At 38.9% G+C, this 25,495-nt stretch overlaps 1 protein-coding gene across 1 annotated transcript in view; it reads left to right on the top strand.

Moving 5' to 3' along the window:
- The window catches only part of PITPNM3 (PITPNM family member 3), a 438,571-nt gene that overhangs the window by 277,404 nt on the left and 135,672 nt on the right, over positions 1-25,495 (top strand). The window contains exons 4-5 of the mRNA XM_075196781.1: positions 10,827-10,903; positions 12,423-12,658. Of these exons, the coding sequence (XP_075052882.1) occupies positions 10,827-10,903; positions 12,423-12,658 (313 nt within the window). The remainder of the gene's footprint in view (positions 1-10,826; positions 10,904-12,422; positions 12,659-25,495) is intronic.

Here is a 25,495-nt window from a genome sequence, read left to right as displayed (position 1 = left end):
CTCTGGCACCGTATACCTGATACCTTCTGTGTACCGACCCGGCTGTGTTACCGACTATTCTCTGGATCTCCCTCTGGCACCGTATACCTGATACCTTCTGTGTACCGACCCGGCTGTGTTACCAACTATTCTCTAGATCCTGCCACGCACCCATTGCCTCCGTGCATCTACCGGTTACTGTTCCAGACCTACTACGCCTGGAATTCACGGCTAATCTGGGGGCCGCGACCTGCGGTTCTTCGGCAGCTAAGCCCACACTACCTTGCGGTGGTTCTTGGTGAAGACCGGAAGGCCGTTAGACTCCGCGCCCTAGGTAAGCCTGTGCTAATACTGACTAAGGCATCAAAATCGTAACAGTTTGCTCTGACCATTATCTAACTGATGGAAGCGACAGGGAATCCCACTGCGAGAGTACTACTGGATAATTTAGCGGCTCAGGTTGAGGAACAGGGGAAAAATCAAGAACAGTTATTACAGATTCTGCAGACTCTGTCTAACAGGTTGGATACGCTCCAAGCAGCTCAGGTGGCAGCTCCTAATCCTCCACCTGCTCCGGCCCCACAGCCTGCCCCCGCTCCAAGTGGTTCAGCTGTATCTGCTCCCACCACCTCTCAACTCCGCATACCTAACCCACCCAAGTTCAATGGGGATCCTAAGGAATGCCGAGGCTTCTTGAACCAGTGTGCTATTCAATTCGAACTTTTGCCCGGGAACTTTCCCACACAGAAAACTAAAGTCGCTTATATTATTTCATTATTGTCTGGTCAAGCGCTTGCCTGGGCTTCTCCTCTCTGGGAACATGATGACCCCATTCTCCATAATTGTACCACTTTCTTGGAAACCTTCAGACGCATCTTTGATGAACCCGGACGAGTCTCCACTGCAGCTTCTGGACTCCTCCGTCTGCGCCAGGGTACCCTTACTCTGGGCCAGTATGCCCTTCAATTTCGCACTATGGCGGCCGAACTTCGTTGGAACAATGAAGCGTTAGTGGCCACATTTTGGCAAGGCTTGTCCGATCGTATTAAGGACGAGCTAGCAGCCCGAGAGTTACCCACTACCCTGGATGCTTTGATCTCTCTCTGTAACCAGATTGATATACGTTTCCGTGAACGCACTCAGGAGAGAGAGAGTTCCCGTCGATCTACTTTCCGTTTGGCTCCTCGCTTCCAAACTCCTATTACACCGGAGGAAGAGCCTATGCAGTTGGGAAGAGCACGTTTATCCCAGGAGGAAAGAGAGAGGCGGTTCAAGAATCGTTTATGCCTTTATTGCGGGGAACCCGGTCATGTCCTGAGTCAATGTGGGAAGCGCCCGGGAAACGATCGGACCTAACTGATGACGGAGAGACTAAGTTAGGTATGAACATTCTCTCTCCTATGGATTCTAGTTTTTCTATCCAAGTTATTCTGCAATATACTGATAAACAATTGTCTCTTCCAGCGCTTATTGACTCCGGTGCAGCGGGGAACTTTTTACGAGCTGACATTGTAGAGCGGTTATCATTGCCTAGGCAACCCTTAGATCCACCTATTGCCATTACAGCTATAGATGGCAGTCGTATCATTGGAGGATCCATTAAGAACAGAACTGTTAACATGTCTCTACGCATTGGAGCCTTGCACACTGAGGAAATCTCCTTCTTAGTCATTCCAAAGGCTATCAACCCGTTGATCTTAGGCCTACCTTGGCTCAGACTTCACTCCCCCACTTTAGATTGGCAGAAACCGGAAGTTCTTGCATGGGGTTCAGAGTGTCATTCCCGATGTCTTCCCAGGATTCATAGACCCGCTATGGGCTGTCTCCCAACACCCTCCGGTATTCCTCCTCAATATCATTCGTTTTCTGATGTCTTTTGTGAAAAGGAGGCTTCCAAGTTACCCCCTCATAGACCTTGGGATTGCTCCATTGAATTGTTGCCGGATAAGATACCACCTAGAGGACGGGTATTTCCATTATCTCTACCCGAATCAGAGGCCATGTCCCTATATATTAAGGAGAATTTAAACAGGGGTTTTATCCGGAAATCCTCGTCACCAGCAGGAGCAGGTTTCTTTTTCGTAAAAAAGAAGGACGGCGGATTGCGTCCTTGCATAGACTACCGTGGCCTCAACGCCATAACGAAAAAGAATAGGTACCCCTTACCATTAATCTCTGAACTCTTTGATAGGATCAAGGGAGCTTCAATCTTTTCTAAACTGGATTTGAAAGGGGCCTACAACCTTATCCGTATTAAACAAGGGGATGAATGGAAGACGGCATTCAATACGCACGATGGGCATTTTGAGTATCTTGTCATGCCATTTGGACTTTGTAACGCTCCTGCGGTTTTTCAAAATTTTATTAACGAAGTTTTTCAGGATTTCCTGTATCAATTTGTGGTCATCTACCTAGACGACATTCTTATTTTTTCACCTGATATTATTACTCATCGCCATCATGTCTCCTTGATTCTTCAACGCCTTCGGTCGCATCATCTGTACTGTAATGTGGACAAGTGTGTCTTTGAAAAAACGCATCTTCCTTTTCTTGGTCACGTGGTTTCTGGCTCCGGATTACATATGGACCCTGAGAAATTAAAGGCGATTTCTGATTGGCCCCAACCGGTTGGACTTAAGGCCATCCAGCGTTTTATTGGGTTCTCTAATTATTACCGCCACTTTATCAAAGGGTTTTCATCGGTTATTGCACCCATCACTTCCCTGACCAAGAAATCTGCCAACGCTAAGACCTGGCCACCAGAGGCGGTAGAGGCCTTCAAGTATCTTAAAGAAGCCTTCATATCGGCACCTATTCTTCAACAGCCAGATTCTTCCTTCCCCTTTTTTCTCGAAGTTGACGCATCCTCCACTGGAGTAGGAGCTATTTTGTCTCAGAAGAATTCTACTGGAAAGTTTTCTCCCTGTGGCTTCTTTTCTCGTAAATTCTCATCCACCGAAAAAAACTACGGCATTGGAGACAGAGAACTACTTGCTATCAAATTGGCCTTGGAGGCCTGGAGACATCATTTGGAGGGAGCCAGATTTCCTGTTACTATTTTTACGGATCACAAGAACCTGCTTTATCTACAAACTGCATCCTGCCTCAATCCCCGTCAGGCCAGATGGTCGTTATTTTTTTCACGATTCAATATGATCATTACCTTCAGACCAGGGTCCAAGAACAAGAAGGCTGATGCCCTCTCTCGTTCCTTTGATTCTATGGATACCGAAGAAGAGAGTGTTAGGTCTATTCTAGATCCAGAATGTATTTTGGCTACTACTCCCACTCGGGTGATCATTCCTCACGGGAAGACTTTGGTTCCTCCACATCTCCAAACTAAACTCCTTAAATGGGCTCATGCCTCCCGTTTTTCTGGTCATGCCGGTATAAAGAAGACCTTGGAATTTATCTTCTGTAGTTATTGGTGGCCGGCTATCCGTTCGGACGTTCGACAGTTTGTGACGGCGTGTTCCACTTGCGCTCAGAATAAAGTTCCTCGTCAAGCTCCATACGGTCTGCTGCAGCCTCTGCCAATTCCGGATCGACCTTGGAGTCATCTCTCCATGGATTTTATCACAGATTTACCCTCCTCCAGAGGGTTCTCAGTAGTGTGGGTGGTCACCGATCGCCTTTCCCGAGCCGCTCATTTTGTGGCATTAAAAGGTCTCCCTTCTGCTCCTGTTCTGGCTCAACTCTTCATTAAAGAAATTTTCCGCCTACATGGCTGTCCAGATATTATCGTTTCTGATCGAGGAACTCAGTTCGTGGCAAGATTTTGGAGGGCCTTTTCTCGTCTTTGTGGAATTAAGTCAAATTTCTCTTCTGCATATCATCCGCAAAGTAATGGTCTCACGGAAAGGACGAATCAAGAATTGGAGAAATTCCTCAGATGTTTCATTTCAGCTAAACATGATGATTGGGTTGATTTATTACCTTGGGCAGAATTCGCCCATAATAATAATTCACACGACTCTACCTCCATTTCTCCCTTTTTTGCTCTTCAGGGATTTCATCCTAAAGTTCCACCCTTCAAAGAGTTAACCGCTTCTGGGGTTCCTGCAGTGGATTCCCTTCTATCGGACTTCTCGTCTAGGTGGGATCTTATCAAACGCAAATTACTTCACACCTCTGCCATCAGTAAAAAAGCATTTGACATGAGAAGAAGACCGTCTCCACTACTCACTCCTGGTGACAAAGTGTGGTTGTCTACAAAGAATCTTCGCTTGTTGGTTCCTTCTAGGAAATTCGCTCCCCGATTTATCGGTCCCTTCAAGATCATTGAGGTCATTAATCCGGTGGCCTTTAGATTAAAATTACCCCCTACCTTGAGGATTCCCAATGTTTTCCACATTTCCCTTCTCAAACCACTTGTTGTTAACAAATTCTTCTCTTCAAGAAGACCTCCTGCTGCTATTTCTGCACCTGATCAGGAATTTGAGGTGAAGGAGATTCTAGATTCTCGGATTTCCAGAGGTTCCTTGCAGTTCCTGGTTGACTGGAAAGGTTACGGTCCTGAAGAGCGTTCTTGGATTCCTGCACGAGACCTTCATGCTCCGAGTTTGTTGAAGAAATTCCATACCAAGTTCCCTCTAAAGCCTTATAGGTTGTCCGGAGGCCACCCCTGAAGGGGGGGGTACTGTTAGGAACTTACCTTGTCCCCGTTCCGCTGCGCTGTCAGCGGGAGCTGACAGCGGTGTCCATATCTTCAGCGCTGCTTCTGTTAGCGCTGCCGCACTTCCGGCTTCTCTCTGCTGCTGATCATGTGACTCCTGGGCGGGGAATTCAAACTCCTATATCTTCCCTGCTCTGACACGCTGCCTGTGTCAGAGCAATGTGTTTCCTGTTCCTGGCTACAGTTCCTGTGTCCTGACTCCTGTGATCCTGCTCCCTGTGTACCCCTCTATTCCTCCTACTCCTGTGTACCTACCTGGCTGTGACCGACTATTCTCTGGATCTCCCTCTGGCACCGTATACCTGATACCTTCTGTGTACCGACCCGGCTGGGTTACCGACTATTCTCTGGATCTCCCTCTGGCACCGTATACCTGATACCTTCTGTGTACCGACCCGGCTGTGTTACCGACTATTCTCTGGATCTCCCTCTGGCACCGTATACCTGATACCTTCTGTGTACCGACCCGGCTGTGTTACCAACTATTCTCTAGATCCTGCCACGCACCCATTGCCTCCGTGCATCTACCGGTTACTGTTCCAGACCTACTACGCCTGGAATTCACGGCTAATCTGGGGGCCGCGACCTGCGGTTCTTCGGCAGCTAAGCCCACACTACCTTGCGGTGGTTCTTGGTGAAGACCGGAAGGCCGTTAGACTCCGCGCCCTAGGTAAGCCTGTGCTAATACTGACTAAGGCATCAAAATCGTAACACCAGCCAATCAGTAAAGGATTGGGGATGGCCTGGGCTGGGGAGGTTTTATAAGGATATGCATAGGATTGGTTCTTTCTTATGCTACTGGAGATTTCTAGCAAGTCGATTGCTGTGAGTTTCCTTTGCCATCCTGTGTGGGTGGTATGTGAATAACGCAATTGATGAGAATGTTTGCAGGCTGGTGTATCAGTCTTTTGAGGAGGCCTTCCAAATGGTTAAGGACTATGGGACAGGAACATTGATGGCCAAGCTAGGTGTAGAATCGGCTTTTTGTCTTCTCACTCTGCATCCCGATTACTTTCAATTTATGGGATTTAAACTGGGTGATTTTTATGTCGATAAATGCTTGCCCAAGAGCTTGCGGTGTCATGCGTATTTTGTGAATGTTTCGGTTCTTTCCTTCGGTGGTGCATAGTGGCAGGGAAGGGGCACTGGGTTGTGATGCACTCTCTCTATGATTTTTTGTTGGTGGAGACTTTTTCCATCACCATTTGAATGTTGCCTGATTTACTACCCAAATCTACTATGTGACCTAACTTTTATATGGAGAGTCACACCGACCCAATTTTATTATTAATAGATTCCCTATGAATTTACCTATCTATTGATACAAGCAAGCCCAATAACAGTATCAGTTGAGCTTATACTCATTTCCTCAACTTCTCTGTGTGGCAGAATTCTTAATGTGACATATGAGCTGCCCTTCATCATGCTATTGAGGAATATGTGGTTGATCACTACTTTTATTGATTTTAAGTTGCATATCTTAAAACTGAATTATTCTTGTCTATATAAAATATAGACAAGTCAGCACACTTTGAGCCAGATACCATGCTGAGTTGTTCCTAAAAGTCTATTCAGGTGTCAAAACTCCATCCCAAGCCAGGATATATCTCACTGCATATGCCTTTGAAGCTGCTACAAGTGAAACTGCTATCTTCTAACACTGGGATGTGCAGAGCCACCGAATACACATACAACAGGCTCTCTGGCTTCACAATTTTCACTTTATTAGGTCAACTTATCCATTGATTCATTTGATATAGCATATTTACACTGCAGTTATGTTTGAGGCTGTATTCCCAACAATTATGTGATGGGTTACCCTTATAAATAACCGGAAGTTCTCTATGTTCACGACAGTATATATAATTTATTACAGAACTATATTTGTGATCTACATATACCCCTTTCAATGATAAAATATTATCAGTTTAAAATAATGTGCATACATTTGGTAAAGAGGCCAAAACAACTGAGCCACTTCAGTCATTAATTTTCCAGCCAATGCAGAATGAAGCAACTTGTTGTTGAGGAAAAGCAAACTAATTATGATTTAATGGATTAAAGTATTGATTTACCACTGGCAGACACTAATTAACCTTCTTTTACTGTAATGTTCTGAGTAGATGATTGTTAGTTTTAGCAGCATTGTGTGAGAAGACCAAACTATTCTTTTTCCGTACTTGTAACTCACCTCAGGCGTTGAAATGCCCTCAAAAAGCATGTCCTTGAATTGTTAAAGGGGAATGTTATCACTTTTTAAAGTGTATAAATAAGAAAACACTAGTTCAGAAAAGAAGATCTGCGGAAAAGTCAAATTTGTTCACCTCAGTGAACCTGAAAGCAAGCTTTAGCTGGGTTGGAACTGAGGTGAAATGAACAGGAATATGTACCCCAGGGGCACTTGTACTTTCATCTGTGCGTAATCAGTATCCATGGTACATAGGTGTATTCCCTACTGCTTTGTGCAGATCACAAGTGGAAACAGGTATTTTCACCTACCCGGTAAACTATTCTATATTAAAACAATATTAAAAGCAGCAGTGTATCTGTCAACATAATGCACAGGTCATTGCTTTTTAATGTGGAATGGGCAGTAAAATTGTCCTAGGGGAGTTACCAATGTTGTAAATTATGCATTGCACTGGGGGTGGATTGGTTTTGGAGAAGGGGGTCCCCAGAATAAGCTCTGCATAACACTGTGGTTGGAGAGAAAGTCACTAGCATAGTGTTTACATTTTATTGGGGAGTCACCAGAGTTAGGTTTGCATACTACTATGGGCGAGAGGGGCACCAGAATAAGCTCTGCATTGTACTGTGGGGAGTGCCTCACCATAACAAAATCTGCATTTTACTTCGGAGAAGGAGGTGTCACCTACATAAGCTCGGCATTGTACTTAGGTGACACTGATATCACTAAATTTCCTTATGCAATGCAGTAGGGTCACTAGGCTGATGCTCTGCATTATGCTGAGGTTACCATAAATTCCACATTATTCTTAGGTCATAGCAATGGGCTAATAAAGGGGCACAGAACAAGTTAACATTAGTTCACTGGTACTTTATTTGTTCTATTTTCTTCTATCCAAAATGCACATGTAACAAACACACAAAGTACATGATTGCCTTTGTTAATGTTGTGTTTAAATATAAATTCTACAAAATGTTGATGATTGTGTTGGAAATGGTCACAACTTTAACAAAATTCAGAATGTGATGGGAGTAGTTAAACATAGCTTCATCACCGTTCACAGTAAGTTCGATTAAAACCGTAAGAATTATACATCTATACATTGGTTCTTTAATACCAGGGACATTGTAGGTACAGGTTTCATATCATGTAATATTGTTAATTGATTTAGGTTTTTGGATTTGGTTTGTCAAGGGTAAAACATACATTTTACGTTAATACGTAAGAAACTAACTCCTTTCACAATAATATTTCATGATGCAATGAATGTCTGTACAGAAACACAGTACGCTACCTCATATAATCTTGTTTCATGCAAGATATTTGGTTAAATTCCTTTGTATGAATAATTTATTTATGTGTTATTGTTTTCCTACTTATCCCCAAAGCACTAGCAAAGTGAGTAAAATCTTTAATTAGGCATTTTGAGAGATGTATAGCAGCAGTGCTTAGATTTGAAATGTCGGAACATGTGTTTGTATTTGTTATCCCTGTATACTGAGATCAGGTAAATGGAAGCAATTGTGGTGAGTGGAATATTAAAATTGATGTTGGAAGTGGAGTATTGTGGCGTATTGTAAGGGGAAGCATTACAAACCAGCCCCATGCTGATAGCACATGGTCTCATCCCAACTTCACTGGGCAGTGAATGTTGGGGTAATTATTGTAAAAAGTCCAAAAATAGTATTTTGTGGTACTACTGGTCCCAGCAAGCCCAGGCAGCCATAGGCAGCTAGCACTTGTAGAATTACAAGTGCCAGCACTCATGACTGCCAGGGCATACTGGTACTTTTAGAACTGCTGGGATCTGTAGTGCAACATAGTAAAATACACCATATTAATAGTCCTTTAACTTAAATTCCCTCATTCTACACTTTATTTTACTCCTAAATCCTAAGGGGTGGTCTCCTATCTTTTTTGATTTGTTTCCATCTTCTTTCTTATATGGCAATCCAATGGTTACAAAAACACACAAAAAAGCTAGACGTCGATATTCAGCTCCCTGTGGACCGCAACAAGAATGACAGGCTCCGGGCCTGCCCACATGTAAACAATGAAGAGCCGCGTTGTTCTGATTGAGTAGGGTGTGAGAAAGTCACTCTTGTTTGGTTAATTTTGTCTATGATGTAAACTTTTCCCTCCTAAAATACTGCCCTGGTTAGCCTCATCTATGTAAGTTTTAATCTTCTTATTACATCAGTTGAATTGTACATAGAAATGAGACTTTCCTTAGAAGTGCAACTGTAAGGTACATAATGCGAATGATTTTAAGTATCAGCCCACTCTCCACCACTTCAGAAGCCCCCCATAGAAAATCAAATTCCTTGTGCAGGAAGTTAAAATTCCATCCTGTAAAGCAAGAAATTCCCAGTAAATGCACCCTCTCCGAAGCAGACATGTGTTGTTTGCTAATTATCCTTTCTGTTATGATTTAGTAACTTGTTAGCATTAAAGTATATATGAGAGACCTTAAAAATAAAACTAATGCAGGGATGGAAACCGCTTAGTAGAGGAATCTGCTCTGCTCCTTTCAGATTATAGAGGGGGCATTGAGAAGTGCTGGAGGGCAGAGTAAGAGGGCCTCTGAGGCTCCATAGTGGATGTTCCCCCTGCACCCATGGTTCTTACGCCAATGAACTCATGTAAACAACAGCCACATTGTCTTTTATTTTGATTGTACCTCTGCCATACTACAGTACTCTCTTTTATTAAAGTAACTTGATCTCATTTAACATTATGTTGCAACAGAACTACCAACAGGTCTATAACTCCTCTGCTTCAACCTAAACTAATCCAGATACCTTTTTCATAATTAACTTTGTCTTGACACTCTTCCACCTAATCCAGAACTCTAAGTCATGGTTCAATTGTTCATCTAATGACAAACACCGCCATTATATGACCTCTTGCCCTGTGGAAAACCAAAGATTAAATTCTTATTTTCAGTTCAAAAATGCTATTAAGATGACTTATGGAAAAAAAAAACAAATAAATACATAAGTTAAATTCATGTGCCACAGAAATCATCACACTTTGAGGCTGGAAAGCAAGAGTAACAATATAAAATGCAATTTGATATTTCTGATTGTTTGCATAGACTCATATTGTTTCTGGTGACAACACACCTAATAAACAATTTTAATATGCTTGCTTTCATGGGTGAATTTCTAATAAAAAGAGTAGCCAATTAAACTTGATTATGAATGTTCTTATAAAACTTAATGACCCTTAAAGATCACCTCTGCTTGTGATAAACACAGAGGTAGCCTACAAATAAATTGGCTGATAAAATAACCTTGAATTTGAAGCCAACTGCACAAACTAAATTGGCCTATAACTCCTCCTTATGTGCTACCTAAGTGTGTTTCCAAAAGTACAAGGTATATACATTGAATATTTTTTTATAAAATTATTGTAAATGACAGAGTATTATTCTGTATGAGGATTCGGAAAAATATTTTCCAATATATTGCAATGTTTAGTAACATTGGGCCTGAGTCATTAAGGAGAGCAAAGCATAAGAAAGGAGTAACTTTGCATCTGGGCAAAACCATGTTGCATTGGAGGTAAATTTAAAATGTGGGGACAAATTTATAGTTGGGGTAGGGCATGTCCTAGATCAATTTTAAATTTCAGTGTACAAATAAAGCTATCAAGTATTTGTGCGCTACATGAAAAAACAGTCAGTATTTAACTTATGCGCTAAATAAGAAACTAATTTGCACCCCTTGCATTGTAACATGGTTTGTCCAGGAGAACATTTACTCCTTTTGTTGCCTTACTTTCCTTAATGACTCAAGCCCATTGACACCATGTTATTGTGTTGTAGAGTAAGCTCTAGCAAGCAAGGCCTCCATGTGATGTGTCATGGATTATTTCTTGTATGATAGTAAGTGCAAAAATAGTGTGTCTTATTGCCATCTTCTCATTACACCATTTGATATTTGGGCAGAAATTACTTTCTTTTTTTCTTTGGTTACATAGGAGAGCTCTACCGAGCCCATGGGAGGAAACACAGATGCCCAAGACAGAGCAGTTTTGAGATACATGAAGACAGCGAGGTGAGGACTTCATCATGCACTTTACAGTAATAATGGAGGACATTTATTACAAAGTACAAAAAACTGCTGCACATTTTCAGTGTAAAAATAATATAACATGAGCATTTAAAGATAGTAAAAATGTTCCACATTTATTAAATAAATGGATTCAGATATGACAGTTAATTTTGCTAATTCAATGTGAAATACGATTATGAATGGTCTTATAGACATTTTTAGAAAAAGGCTGGGGTATGAAAACTTAATGGCTGGTAAACTTTCCCCTACTTAAGTAATAGAAAAATATCTTATAAATAAATTAGATGATAAAGTAAGCTTAAAAAATTAACCCCGACGATCATTGATACTGCTGCATTCCTCTGGTTACTTGATAGCTTGATTCGTATTAAAATACATTTGTAGTTAATACATTTTGATAGTTTTTTTATAGACAAAAATTAAGTTTTCTTAATTATCTCGTCAGAAAATCAACACATATAATGGACTGTGCGCCTGGTCCATTTTCGGATTTGTGCCGTATCTTGCGTGAAATAGCTCTGCTCATGCTCAGATGTGGTCAATTCAAGTCCTGGGTTTCTCTTAAATTCATGTTTTTTAGCCATAAATTTTACGCCAGCTACAGGGCAGGTGTAAGTGATTACTAGCACGGCATAGTCTTAGTTAGTCTTTAAAAACTACACGTATGTGTGCCACTACCACATAACATGTGAGCAAGTAAGACAGATTATAAAAATGCATTGTATGTACACAATTAGAAAATTCTTATTTATGTGTAAACTAGCAAAAAAAAATATATATGGAAAAAAAGGAAAACATTTTTTTACAATTTGTTTTATTAATGATTATAGTTCCGTTCTTGTTTTTACATGAGGGTTGCGTGCAGATTGCATCCGAAGATGAATCAGGCCCGGTATGTTATCTGAGCAACAGAACAGGGAAAATCATTAAAAAAAAAAGGTCCCACTAATATTTGTTTGAAAGCTGAACATCCCTTACTTAACAAACAACAGATGTCCAATGTCACAGTTCTAGAAAAACTCTCTCCTTCTGGAGCTGAGTGTGGTCTCTTCCATATCAAGACTGACACTCTGTGCAAGACTGAATATATTCACCACTCAGTGCAATGTATCAGTAAAGCTGATTTGACAGATATCAAGACTCTTCCTTTCAGGTTTATCCACAAACTGCACCTAGAGCTTTATACATCCAAACTTTTCCAAGAGGCTTGTCCTTGAGATGTGATTGTCATAGTCACTTCTTACCATTACAGTTTCCAGTAGGTTTCTCTGAGACATGTGGGTCACAGACACGGGATCCCCACATTTTTGTCAGCTGGGGGGAGGAATGTATTTTGGGTTGAAGATCTCCTTTAATCTAAGTCAGTGGTAGACAGCCTGCGCCTTTCCAGTTGTTGTGAAGTTATAAATCACAGCATTCTATACCAACCTATGTCTAAGCTACGTATTGAAAATGTATTCCTAATGAAATCACAATTTTTTCTTTGTTTTTTTTTAATTAGGATTTATCTCTACAAAGCAGCTGTAAGACACATGTTCTTGCTCTTGTCCTTCATGGTGGCAGTATACTAGATACGGGAGGAGGGGACATCAACAGCAAGATGGCAGATGTCAACACTTTCAGCTCTGTGTTTGAGAAGGTGACCAGAGCTCACTTCCCGGCAGCTCTTGGACACATCTTAGTTAGGCTGGTTCCTTGTCCTGCAATATGCTCCGAAGCCTTCTCACTGGTTTACAAGTAAGATAGTCTCCATGTTATACCGTGTTTCCTTTTTTTTACACAGTGATAGCATGAAAGTTTTAGAACAGACCTAGGGCAAGTGGTTGCTCAGGTGCTGCTAAGGAGAAAGAATGTCATCTTCCCGATGTCTACCAATATAGCCTGTAATGCAAAATATATCTTACTTTAGCAATTATTTTGGATTCTCAATTATCAATGGATCAGTCATATGTCTGTAAAACCCACATGTGAAGTCGTTATGGCTTATTTAGTAACATCGCATTTAGGTGACAAAGTTACAATAAGTTACAGCAATTGACTTTAATACGACTAGTGCAAGGTTGCAATGAAAGCAAGTGTGTGAATCGGTGCTATGACTTAGTGCAAATGTTGTTACATGCCTTGAAATTGCACTTCCCTCTTAATAACATTGTTACTGCAAATCTTTTCAAAAAATATTGTTTGCTTTCAGTATATGCAGCAAGGCCTGTTCCCACTTTGAGAGCAGTCATCATGACACTTCCCAGTCAACAGGAATAAGATTGTATAAACTATGTAAGTGTCACAGACTGCAGCAATCATAGGACAAAATCTGAACAGAAGCAACCATGTTAGGTTTGCCATTAAAGCTAGCTATTATAAATGTCTTGCTATTAGATCGCACACCTAAATGGACTCGGCTTGCAGGCTGGTGTGCGAGGGAATTGAGAGTGCGCCATCCGGATGCCACTGTTTGGTAGCATTACACTGCCAGAATAATACTTGCAGACAGCCCTTTTATGTGAAGCTGGGGCTGGGTCCAGCCACCTCAATTATACAGTGCCTTAGGCTTGGAGGGGAGTTTCCAGGCACTAGAACCCCCCCCTTGGTTTGCCTATGCTCTTACTGGGCATGATGTTTGCTTCTGTGCTATTAACATTTTAAAGTGAAACGAAGACATATTGCCTATAAAGCAGACTTTATATACAGAGGGTAACAAATGGACCACAATTCAGTATCCAATTATGCCCCTATTGTTTATCTAGTGTCCATATTGTAATTTTGCCTTCCACACTCTTACCGCACTAAGCTGTTTCACTGAGTGAAGTTATCCTGTACTCCTTCGAGTAGTACAAATCTTTCTTGCTTTACATTTTGCTTCCTAATCACATACTGTGCATCAAAGTAAAAAGAAAAACCTCAGCGTGTTCTTCTTTTCAGAATATTCATGCAAATTTTAGTATATTTTGAGAAGTGGATACTACTTTCAAAAAAAGGTTTTCACTTTGCTAAGCATAAAGATCTAAGTATAATAAGAACAAGTTTCATAAAAAAAGATATGCTTTCATATGAAATATGCAAGTCTGTAATTTCAGAGTTGCCTAACTGCCATTGTGAATGTATTTGAAAATATGTGAATTTTATTTTTTGTTAAGCATATTTTTATATATTTTTTGTCAGTGTTAGACCCCTTATGCAATGGCATTTAAACATTGCCCTAATGTAAAAGGATGTATGTAACAATCCATTGTATTGTATGTGTCCACAGTCAGTCTGCATACTTTTACATCACATTTTTCTGGACACTGTTTGATACATTCCACTGCACTTAAAAAGTCCATTCATCTCAAGGGGAGCTATTGTCTGCATATTGACTAGGGGTTAACAAATGTTATACTGTCTTTTTCCCATTCTTGTCGCTGACCATTATACCAACATAGTATAAATAAATTAATTAATTAGAAACCTCAATATTCATTCCCATGGGGTTGTGTGCCACATGTAGAAACCCCATTGAAATGAATGGGCCAATGACATGAATGGAGCAGCATAGCATTTTCGATCAGCCTTTTCCCACATCAGTATGTATTGAATATCAATATTCAGATCATATTTATTGATATGTGATAAAGACCCTGAAACTTTACTTACTTCCTGCCAATCAAACAGTGACTAGCATAGGAAACTGCTTGTGATTAGCTGAGTGGCTAAGGGGAGTCACAAACAATTCAGTTCAGACATTCTGTAGTGGGACTCCTAGAAGAGCAATTTGCATAATTTCATAGGATTTTTTTCCCCTGTGGATTACAATATTTTTTTGTAGATTACAAGAAGATTTGCCCTCTGCTTACAAAAAGACCTTCCTATGGGTTGCAAACTATAAAATGTAGATGGATTGGAATTAGAAGATTTCTTATGATATACAAATGAAGAAGATCACATTTGATTACATATTCAGATTTTGCTATTAATAAATTGGCTAACAATAATACATTTCCATCAACAACATCATCCTATGTCTGTCAACAATGTCATTTATGATCTCCTACAACCTATGTCAGTAAATATACTCTAATAATATCAGTTTGTTTTGTTTTTTTTTCATCAACACTTGTGGGGCAGGCTATTGTCTGTTCGTTCTTCCCAGTCTCCGAATACTCAAGTTTCTTTGTACGTGAAACAGTGATCGGCCTGCCGAATATTGGGAGACTCCAATCTATGGGACCTAGCTGTATTACCTTTCCCCTACTGACCTCCCACCCCATAACTCGGGTACCTCAGGAATATTTAGTGGAAAGAGAACTAGTCCTACTTGATATAATCTCTGAGGCATGTGAGAGAACACCCAGCACTCAGTTTGGTCTAAAACCTTACCCACCCAAGATTGATAATCAGTCTCAAGGATGCCCGCTCAAGTCCAAATTATTACTGGACTGGCATCGCTGGATGCACCTCTCTTCAACTTTGGGGTCTAAGTACTTACGGACGTAATACTCCTCAGACCATAGCCTCTCACACTGTCTCCGAGCTCCAAGGTTAGCAAATTTTCCTTCTACCCCTGAATTGAATAGAATAATTGGCTGGACCGATTGGCTGGACCGATCTGCTGTGATTTATGTGGTTCCAACTCACAAAGCGATTTATTAGCAAAAGCAAAAGAATAACAAGTAAATAAGTACAGCCGATACATACGCCGAATCCTGCTGGATCCAGCTTACAGTCAATAAATCCTGAAGTCTGTGGTCAAAGAGACTGAATGCTGGTTCCAGAGAGCAATATATATATATATATATATACATTTGATGTTATAGTAAATATAATACAGATGACTAGGCATGTTTCCCTAGGTTCAGGCTTCAGGACAGTCCAGGATATTGTAGTTCATAGGTCAGTTCAAACGACGCACTCCAAGGGTGGGGGTCAGTCCTCCAACAGCTGCATACTAATCTTCCCCCCGAAAGCTAGTTCAAACTGGTCTATTTACATTATACACGCAATACCATTCTGATCGTTAATTCCTTATATTCCATAACTAGCATATGCGAGGTACGATCTCATAGCCGATGGACCCGGATCACTTAGGATGATGATATGTTTCCTGTAACCTGAACCTTAGATCTCAATAAAGTGCTTCTTACATGATCATATTTAACTATAAATTCAATAACATTTGTTCAAAAACAATTGTGGGTTGGAACTATTAGAAAAATGAACTTTTGTATGAGTGAATGTGTAAGTGTATGAGTGCGTTGTTTATCGTGCGATAGCGTCATAACAATGTGGCGCACTGATGGCAATTACACGGTGAAACAATATTAATCAATATAGCTTCTTTCATACAATTATTTGACTTCGACAATATATATATATATATATATATATATATATATATATATATATATATTTACACATATTCACAAATATATACATATATGTGTGTGTGTGTATATATATATATATATATATATATATATATATATATGTGTGTGTATATATCTGTGTTTGCTCCTGATGAAGTCTGTTTTACAGACGAAACGCGTTGAGTATTTGCTGTTACACTACCATTGCTGATCAGATAGGCTTGTCATCTGCTTCTGGATGTGTAAGTTACTACTGTTTTTAATAAACTTGAATTTTTTGGATACTACATCTGTGTACTTCTGTTATTGAGGTAACCACTGGGACAATCAATGGTGGCTGAAGATTGATTACATCCTTACAGTCTACAGGATATCCTACAGATAAGCCATTAAACTTTTGGCTTCTGGTACGCATACACCTGGTGCAGTGTCATAGCGCCATCTGTATCTATTTTGTGTCATATATATATATGTATATATATATATATATATATATATATATATGTATGCATAAAACTATATATATATATATATATATATATATATATATATATATATATATACACCTTTAAGATGCCTGATGAGTGTGTGTGTGACTTCAGTAATCCTCCTGCAGTATACTTCAGCCAGCCACATTTAGTCACCTTTTGCAGAAAATGGATGATAGCAAAACAACTTTCAGTTTTTGGTTTTTTTTCTGTGATTATGCCAGCTTTTTTAAAAAAAATATGGCTAGTTGTATTTTAGGTTTAGTTGTTCTATGCTATAAATCTACTCTTTTACCCACATTGTGAATTAAAGAAAAAATCCACCCAATACAAAAAAAAGTACTTTCCATCCTTGTTTAACCTGAAATGGGGCCATTTGGATTTCTTTAAAATCTGGTTAACAAGCTGTAGAAAGTAATTTTTCGCTTTTTATTTTTTTAACCGAGTTTCACCCAAAACAAAATGTGTAGTTATGGGTGGATATATTCTATAATTGACACTCTTTGTATTCTGGCAGTAAAATGGGACAGGTCTTGAGAAACCAGTGGCTGAACCTGTCTGATTGGGACAGGTAGGTGTGGACATCTGGGTCTGTCATTGTATGGGCACCTGCCATTGTATACATTATATCACGGAGGCAAACAATGCAGATGACCTTCACAAATGTTCTACTGATAAAACTGAATATCTTACAGTCGTAAAACTCAATGTACTAGACAATTATACATTAAAATATGTAAAATTTCAGTGAGCCTAATATTCTATATTACAAAAAGAGGATTACCTGCTGTTTTCCTCTATTAACTTAATTAAATTGGAAGCAGTCATGATGCATAACAATTACCCCCACTGTTTACTCAGACTGTCATTTAGTGTAGATGATGAGTGAAATCTTTCCCTACCAGGATTTTTTCAGTGACTATTAAGAAAGTGTTGTTCTTTACCACAGCAATTGGGCTTTGTTTATTATTCTAAAAAATACACCTTACAATGTGGGGAGGGCACTATTTTTCAATCTCTGTTGAGCTGCTTGCCAAGATTATATCCTAAGCTACTAGCTAACTTTTGCTTATAGCTCCCATCAGCATTACACTCAAGGTCGATTTAAAACATAAATATAGAAAATTCCATCACATGATAACATGAAATGTCTACCATTTATTTTATTTATTTTGTAATGATCAGTGTGAACTGGAGCAACCTGGCACTCTACACAGCAACTGTATCGGGCTATCAGTTTCACAGAGATGAAATACTAGCGTTAAGAAAGAATGACAACAGACACAAAAGATTTAACAAAGAAATTATTTTAATTAACTTTTATTAATGAGGTAAGCATAACAAATTTTCTTGAATCAGCACGGGAATTTCTGAGCAGCCTTGGCCTAGGTTGGAATCGTTCGTCACTTTCAAGACACGTTCTTCAAATCAAGAAGACTTGGGTATGATGTCTGTAAACCCAGAGAGTTTTCAAAGAATTTCCTACCCTGCACAACTTTATATACCCTCTCAGACATAATTATAATCCAAAAATTAAGCTAGACAGTAGATGGCAATAGTACTCTACCTAAGGCTATTATCTGTGATTACATTTAACAGTAGGTGGCAGCAGCGCTACATCTAAGACTTTTAATATAAGAAATACTGCTTATATATTCTAGCAAAACAATAAACTATACATGGGCTATTTCTAAGTGGGCTTATTTAATATATGTCTTGTACAATTTCATCTAGGAATTCGTAAAATTCACTGTTAGTCCTCCACCGTATCTGATGCCTGAAATGCAGTCTTAGCAATTAATGAATTCATATATACAGTTACAATGTTTATGAGGAGCACTATATATATATATATATATATATATATATATATATATATATATATGATTGTTCAGGTGTTTGCTAATGTAGTATATCTGCACAATAAGTACTTTTTCGGCTAATGGATACTGTATCTTATTGAAGAGCTTGGATCATCTTGCAAATCCTAAAGTCCTCAATATCAGCACAGGGATGAGAAGAGAATCAACAATGAATCTGATAATAATTTGGTAGCATGGAAAGAAGTACATGTTAATGTATATAGAAAAGGGTACAAAACACATACATATATTTAAAACATGTGGAAAATACATATAATTATTATTATTATTATTAATAATAATAATAATAATAATAATAATAATAATGAGTAACAATAATAATAAGTAAAAATTGAAAAAAAATAATGTTCTTGTGGTACACATTGCATTGAAAGGATACTAAACAGTGTATAAAACTAATATATATATATATATATATATATATATATGTATATGTATATATATATATATATATATATATATATATATATATATATATTAATTTTTGCCAATCTCTGGGGTGCTCCTCGTGTAGCACAACCTTATCCAGCCTGCGCCACTTCAATACAAATATGAAAAATAAAGAGGGCACTCACCAAATTTTCAAAGAGAGTTCCTTATTTGTTTCTTTTACAGTTCAGGCAGCATCATTAGTCAGTATAGGTACTTACATGGACCTTTGTCAAGATCAACAAAGCAATTTTTATGCAGCAACAAGTCCATAACATATGTTATATGCATAAAAATGAAGCAATCTTGTGTGTTTCATTAAAACTTGGGGAAACAAAGTGTTAAGCTGATAAAACCCAATATATTTCTCTTTGCAGTAATAATTTATCAATGTCTCCCCCTCTTTGGCCAATAATAATATGTTCAATGGCCTTAAAAGATAAAAAAAACCCTGTTATGTTTAATATAAAAGTGTCTGGGGACAGGTTGATTCTCTACCTTATTTTTAATATTCCGCACATGTTCTTGTACGTTCAATTTTAAAAGGTTTTGCCTATATACTTCAGGCCACATGTGCATTCTAATAAGCATACCGCCAAGTATACCACCTACTGTAATAATAAAACTTTTTTTTATCTCAAATTCCTTGTTTTTATTAAAATTATAAAAAACATTTCTAACAAGGTTCACACATTTACATATATTCCAATGGCCGCTCTAATAATAACAGCCATCTTACTTTCTAACATATTGTTCCCAATTATAGGGAATTTCAGCATTATTTAGACTCCTAACTTTTCTGAAGATAATATCTGGACTACCCAGGAGAACACAATTTAAGAACGTAAATATCTTAAGGAATTTGACCAATGTTAAAAGTATTCATACTATGTTTCTCATAACAGTTGTATTTCATAATAATTTCTGAATTATTTTGTTGTTTTGGATTCAAGTAAATTTCTTTTTTTTAACATTTCTGGTTTTACTTTTAACCTCTAACACATCTGGGTATCAGCTTGCGATAAATCTGCGAATATGCAGACAGCTGTTCTACACAGGTTTTATTGTAACTACAGTTTCTTTTTATGCGGAAAATCTGAGAGGATAGGCTAATTATTTTATTTCTCTCCAAATTTCCATTCTTAAAATGCAATTATCTATTATTGTCTATCAGTTTGATTCTTTGGAATAATCTTATACTTGCAACTCTCAAAAACAAAATCCTAAAGCTCTATTTTAACTTTATTTATAATAGACATTACATTACTGATAAAACATAAAATCTTTAAAACCCTCCATTTTACCATTTAAGACTACAAGGGGGGTATTCAATTGTTAGCGAGATCCCCGGAAAAACGAGCGCTCGAAAAATATTACCGTTAATATGCGCGTAAATACCGTTAATACGGTAGTTTACTCGCTGAATTTCACTGCGAGATGAAATTCAGCGAGTAATTACCGTATTAACGCTAATATTTTTCGAGCGCTCGTTTTCCGGGGATCTCGCTAACAATTGAATACCCCCATAATGTTATCTATGTGTTAAGAAATAGGATCTCAACTGCATACCTGAACCGTTATCTGCATTCCTTCCCTGCCAGTTCACAATGCCTGGGACTTTCATGTGTGTGGTTGTATGGTAGCACAGCTGCATGTCTGATCTCTTGCTGGCATTCTCCATATAGTCATTCATTCAGCTGGTTGCTATGTAAATAACAACCAGCATCTGTTTAGGTTTCAGTTTACAGCATCAGCTGTGCAATTACTGCTGCACTCATGCAGCCATTTTTCCAGCAACCTCTAATTGGTTTATAAAACACTTCCTGTTGCCAGTCCAATGCTGGTTATAGTTACTGCTTGACCTAGTGTGCATTTGAATCCTGATCATATTCTGTCTCTCTGTGTTTGTCCTGGCTTGTTATATGGATTCAATGACTTCTGCTGCATCAGTCCATGGCTTCCTGAATGAGATTGCATCAACCTCTACCTGCCCTGACCCTGGTTTGTTAAACGGAACTGCTGCCTTCTCCTGTAGCAAGCCTTGGCTTGTTTAAAGGATCTGCATTAGCCTCTTCCTGCCCAGACCGTGGCTTGTTGAACGGATTTGCTGTTGTCTCATTTCCTGACCTTGGCCTGTTGTATGAATCTGCATTAACTTACCTGTCTGGACCTCAATTTTTAAGACTTCTTGTCACATCTAAGACTTCTTGCTCACTACCTGCTACCATGTGCTATCCACCCCTCTGGGAAAGTGCCAGATCATTCTGCATTTACTCTTGCCTTTCTGGCCCAGAGTTCTGCTATTGACATCGTGGTTGGTTGCTACCGGCTACCGTGTGCTGTCCAGGCCATCGGTCAAGTGCTAAATCAACAACTGCTACTACCTGAGCTTAATTTCAGGGGCAACGGCATACTATGGAACATAACTAATTCCTTGGAAAGAGGGCTGCTAAAAGTGAACATCTTGTGAAGCAGTTCTAGCAGTTGAGGATCTCGCGCTACTCTGCCCTTAACATTATCACTAGCCCATACATTTTTGGACCTGACACATGGAGGTAGATCAACCATTTCTTGTTTAGATACTGGCTAGTCAGCTGCAAGAATTATCAGAGGTGGTTCAGTGGTAATCTACGGGTGTATCAACACAAGAAATTACTGCTTGCTCAGAATAAGTCACCTTGCTTTCAGTGAAAGAAACCAAGATGAATTCACCTGAAAGTTACTCTGGTGACCGTAAACTGTTTTGGAATTTTAGGGTCAGCTGCAAGTTATATTTCATACTTTGACTCCTCTTGTTTGGCTCAGAAGAGCAGCCTATTGGAATTGTTATATCTTTGTTAGAAGGCGATGCTCAGACTTGGGCTTTTGGTTTAAATGTCATTAGTCTTTTATTATTGTCTGTAGATGCTTTCTTTAATGCCCTGGGTTTCCTTTATGATAAACCTGATAGGGTGGCCACAGCAGAATCCAACCTTTAGTCTCTAAGGCAAGGATGTACATCAGCAGAAGAATACTGCACAACATTGCATAGGAGGTCTGCAGACTCTAGATGGAATGATCTGACTTTCCGTAGCCAGTTCAGAGTAGGACTTTCAGACTGCGTAAGGGATGCTCTAGTCTAATAGCCCATACCAGAAACCTTAGATTCTTTGATACGCTTGTCTATCATGATTGACAGCCAATTTAAGGAATGCTGTCAGAAAAAGGTGTCGTATGTACCTAACACTTGGGGGTAAATGTATCAATCTCCGGTTTTGTCAAATCGCTGGAGTTCGGCGAGATGACAGTTTAAATTTAAAGCGGCGCTGCCTTGAGGACCTATAGGGCTGAACACCAGCTCACTCAGCTGATGGGTGGGATGTTTGCACTCACAGGTTATCTCCTTCTACATTGCCAAGCCTCCAAATTATCCTATAATTGCGGAGTTCCTGTGGCTATTCCAACATAATACATAAATTGATTGGCCCAATAGACAAATCACTCATTGGGGAGATTCCTGTTCCCATCCTGTATCTCTCTTCCAGTGTGGCTGGCGACTCCGTTGCCTAACCCTATTCCTGATGCATACCGAGATTATGCATATGTGTTTTGTAAAGAAGTAGCAAACACTGTTCCACCCCATAGGTCATGTGACTGCGCGATTGACCTCATATCAGGGGCAAAACTACCCATAGGCTGATTGTTCAATTTGGCTTCACCCGAACTCAAAGCTGTAGAGGAGTACATTGCTGAACAACTGGCCAAGGGTTTCATTGGGCTTCCAAGTCCCCTTTAGGGTCTGGCCTATTCTTTGTGGCAAAAAAAAGATGGGGGTTTGCAACCCTGCATCGATTACAGAGGATTGAATCAGATTACCGCTAAAAATAGATACATATATGTATACTTGAACATAAGTGCTTTAAATCTTTATGTTATAAGTTGTTTTTCTGGTAGCCACAATATTGTTATTTTCATTCCCCAGAACGGGTCCTAATCTTGTTTCACTCACTCCGTGCTAGCCCTTTGCAAATATACCAATTAGTCAAGTGTATATCTTCTGATTAAATGCTCACTACATTGATTAACCGTTTGTGATGTTCCAGATTGCATTTAATGTATTATCGGGTAATATATAATGCATTGTTAGTTAGGACAGTCTGTTGATTGAGGGCTTAATTTTCACAAATACCCAGACACGTTTCGCCTAGGGCTTTTCTCAAGGCCAGGGGGGGAGTAGTCATTATTTGTAACTTGGTTGCATATGAGTTAAGAGTGATGCTTGTGTGACATTAATTTATTTTGTAGCAAAACTTGTTACTCTGCCTTGAAACCTCAATATAAGAAATCTCTATCTCAGTACTCTGATCAATCTAAGTCAAATCTTCTCTCAGAAACTATGTTTGTTAACTATGACAATTAATATCGAAATACACTTTACAGGATGAAATCTATCTTACTACATTTCCAAGTTAGACGGCCCTTTAACAAATCCAACATATTGTAATTGGGTGGAGGAGCATATATCCAAGCAGTGTAATAAAAAGCTTCACACATTGCCTCATGTAATAAATGCAGTCCCTATGTTTATGAATAATTGAAGTCATAAATGAGATTAAATCAAACAATTTTTTAGGTAAAAAAACCCCAGAAGGTTTTATTTAATGATAGGGCAGGGGTGACACAAAGTAGTAGGAGGTTGGATGTAATGTGACATTGACAGTTTTGCACAGTGTGTCCAGAGATTTTTCCGCCTTGACACATTTTTAGGTAGCAAAGGTATCTCCTGAAACTAGAGGGTATCATGCACCCTTATGAACGACCTTCTTGGCATTTCTGATTCTGAGTATTTTTGAAGTACTACTACACCCAAAAAATATTTTTATGTATGAACCTGTACCTTTTGCTCCTAGTAGTGTCTTACACCACTGTGGGAGAGGATTTGAAAAACTAAATGAATAATTTGTTATTACTCGAGCTATTACTTGTTATTACCATGTGCTCCAGCTAGGAGTTAAGGAAAATATGCACTGTTTGTGGTTACTAAGGATTAAATCTGATAAACTCTGGTCTAGAGCACATTTCCACATAAAATTCATCAATATTTATTCAAATAAAATTCCACTGTATTAAAAGCTGCAATAACAGTGGGAATCCTACACATACATGTAAACATTAACAGATAGTGAAGTGAGGATCCAGTGCTTGAAGGGGAGTGGATAGCCATATAGCACTATTAAAGTTTTTTTTGTGCTATTTGCATTCTGCCAAAGTGGGTAGATACCTCGGGATATGGACTACGCATGATAAGTAGCCAAAAAATAATTAAAACCACACTTTTCCCAAGTCTTTGATTAGAAACTAGTTGAAAAAAAGCTTAGTAAGTGGAAATGCTTTGGTTTAGATCACTGAGGCATAACATTTCTCTGTGTCACTTTAATTTTTGCTCTTTGGACCAGCAGGGGTTATCTCTTTGAAAATAGTCCACCAATGAAATTAAGCAGCAGGAAATTGACTATATTTCACCCCTAGTGCAGTCTGTGGTTTGTTTTAATATCACGCTCGAGTAAGCTAATAAATGCAATCACTGAGCCATTCTTTATTGGAGGTATGAAGTAGGATATAAGTTTGGTTTGATGAACTGAAACCTTCTTGTTTTTTTCCAGTACACTCAAGGGATGCTACAAATAAAAAGAGAAGGGAATGTCAAATCTTGCTCAACCTCGGCTTATTTTTCACAATTACTGTTACTCCTCTACTATTAATGTGTGTTTTCCAAAATTCATATGGAGTGATCATGTCATCATCAGGATACCACCATTAAGAATATGAAGATGGAAACTTACTGATACTGAGGATTATTTATTGACTTGTTAAAAATAAAATCTGCACTAAATCAATTGAAACCCATCAGCATTTAAGCTTTATCTGTCTAGTGTAATTTAGACAATGAAACCATTTGCCTGATTGATCTTTGAGAAATCATAGTAAATAACCATCATTGTCCTAATTTCCAGTAACAGTTGCGATCTTTATCATTTTCAATATCTACAGTATAGTATATTGTTCCGTCATTTGTTCTAACTATATGACTAAACTATAAGATATCCAGTTATACACTGAGTGGACTTTTTATTAGTACATTCACCACAGAGTTGCCTGAATTATTTATGGACTGCAGATTCCAATAAACAAATATATCCGATAGTTTTTGGAAATTATTTGGTGGTAGACCTCTATTCCACATGACTAGCCACTTCCATCACATCCCACTGATGTTTAATTGGATAGATCTGTTGACTAGTGAGGTCATTATACTGTTCCATATACCATAGTACAGCCTTGGAGCCGCTTACAAACCAATGGGAGGTGCTTTATCAAATAAATTTCCAAAAATGCAGCTTTTTAGACTTTGGTTCCCTAATTTTGGTAAAATGAACCATGTGGTTGATCAGCACT

This window comes from Mixophyes fleayi, chromosome 2, assembly GCF_038048845.1.
Source record: "Mixophyes fleayi isolate aMixFle1 chromosome 2, aMixFle1.hap1, whole genome shotgun sequence".
Classification (NCBI taxonomy): Eukaryota; Metazoa; Chordata; class Amphibia; order Anura; family Limnodynastidae; genus Mixophyes; species Mixophyes fleayi.
The sequence above is the reverse complement of the archived record's forward strand: the minus strand, read 5'-3'. Positions and strand labels throughout refer to the sequence as shown.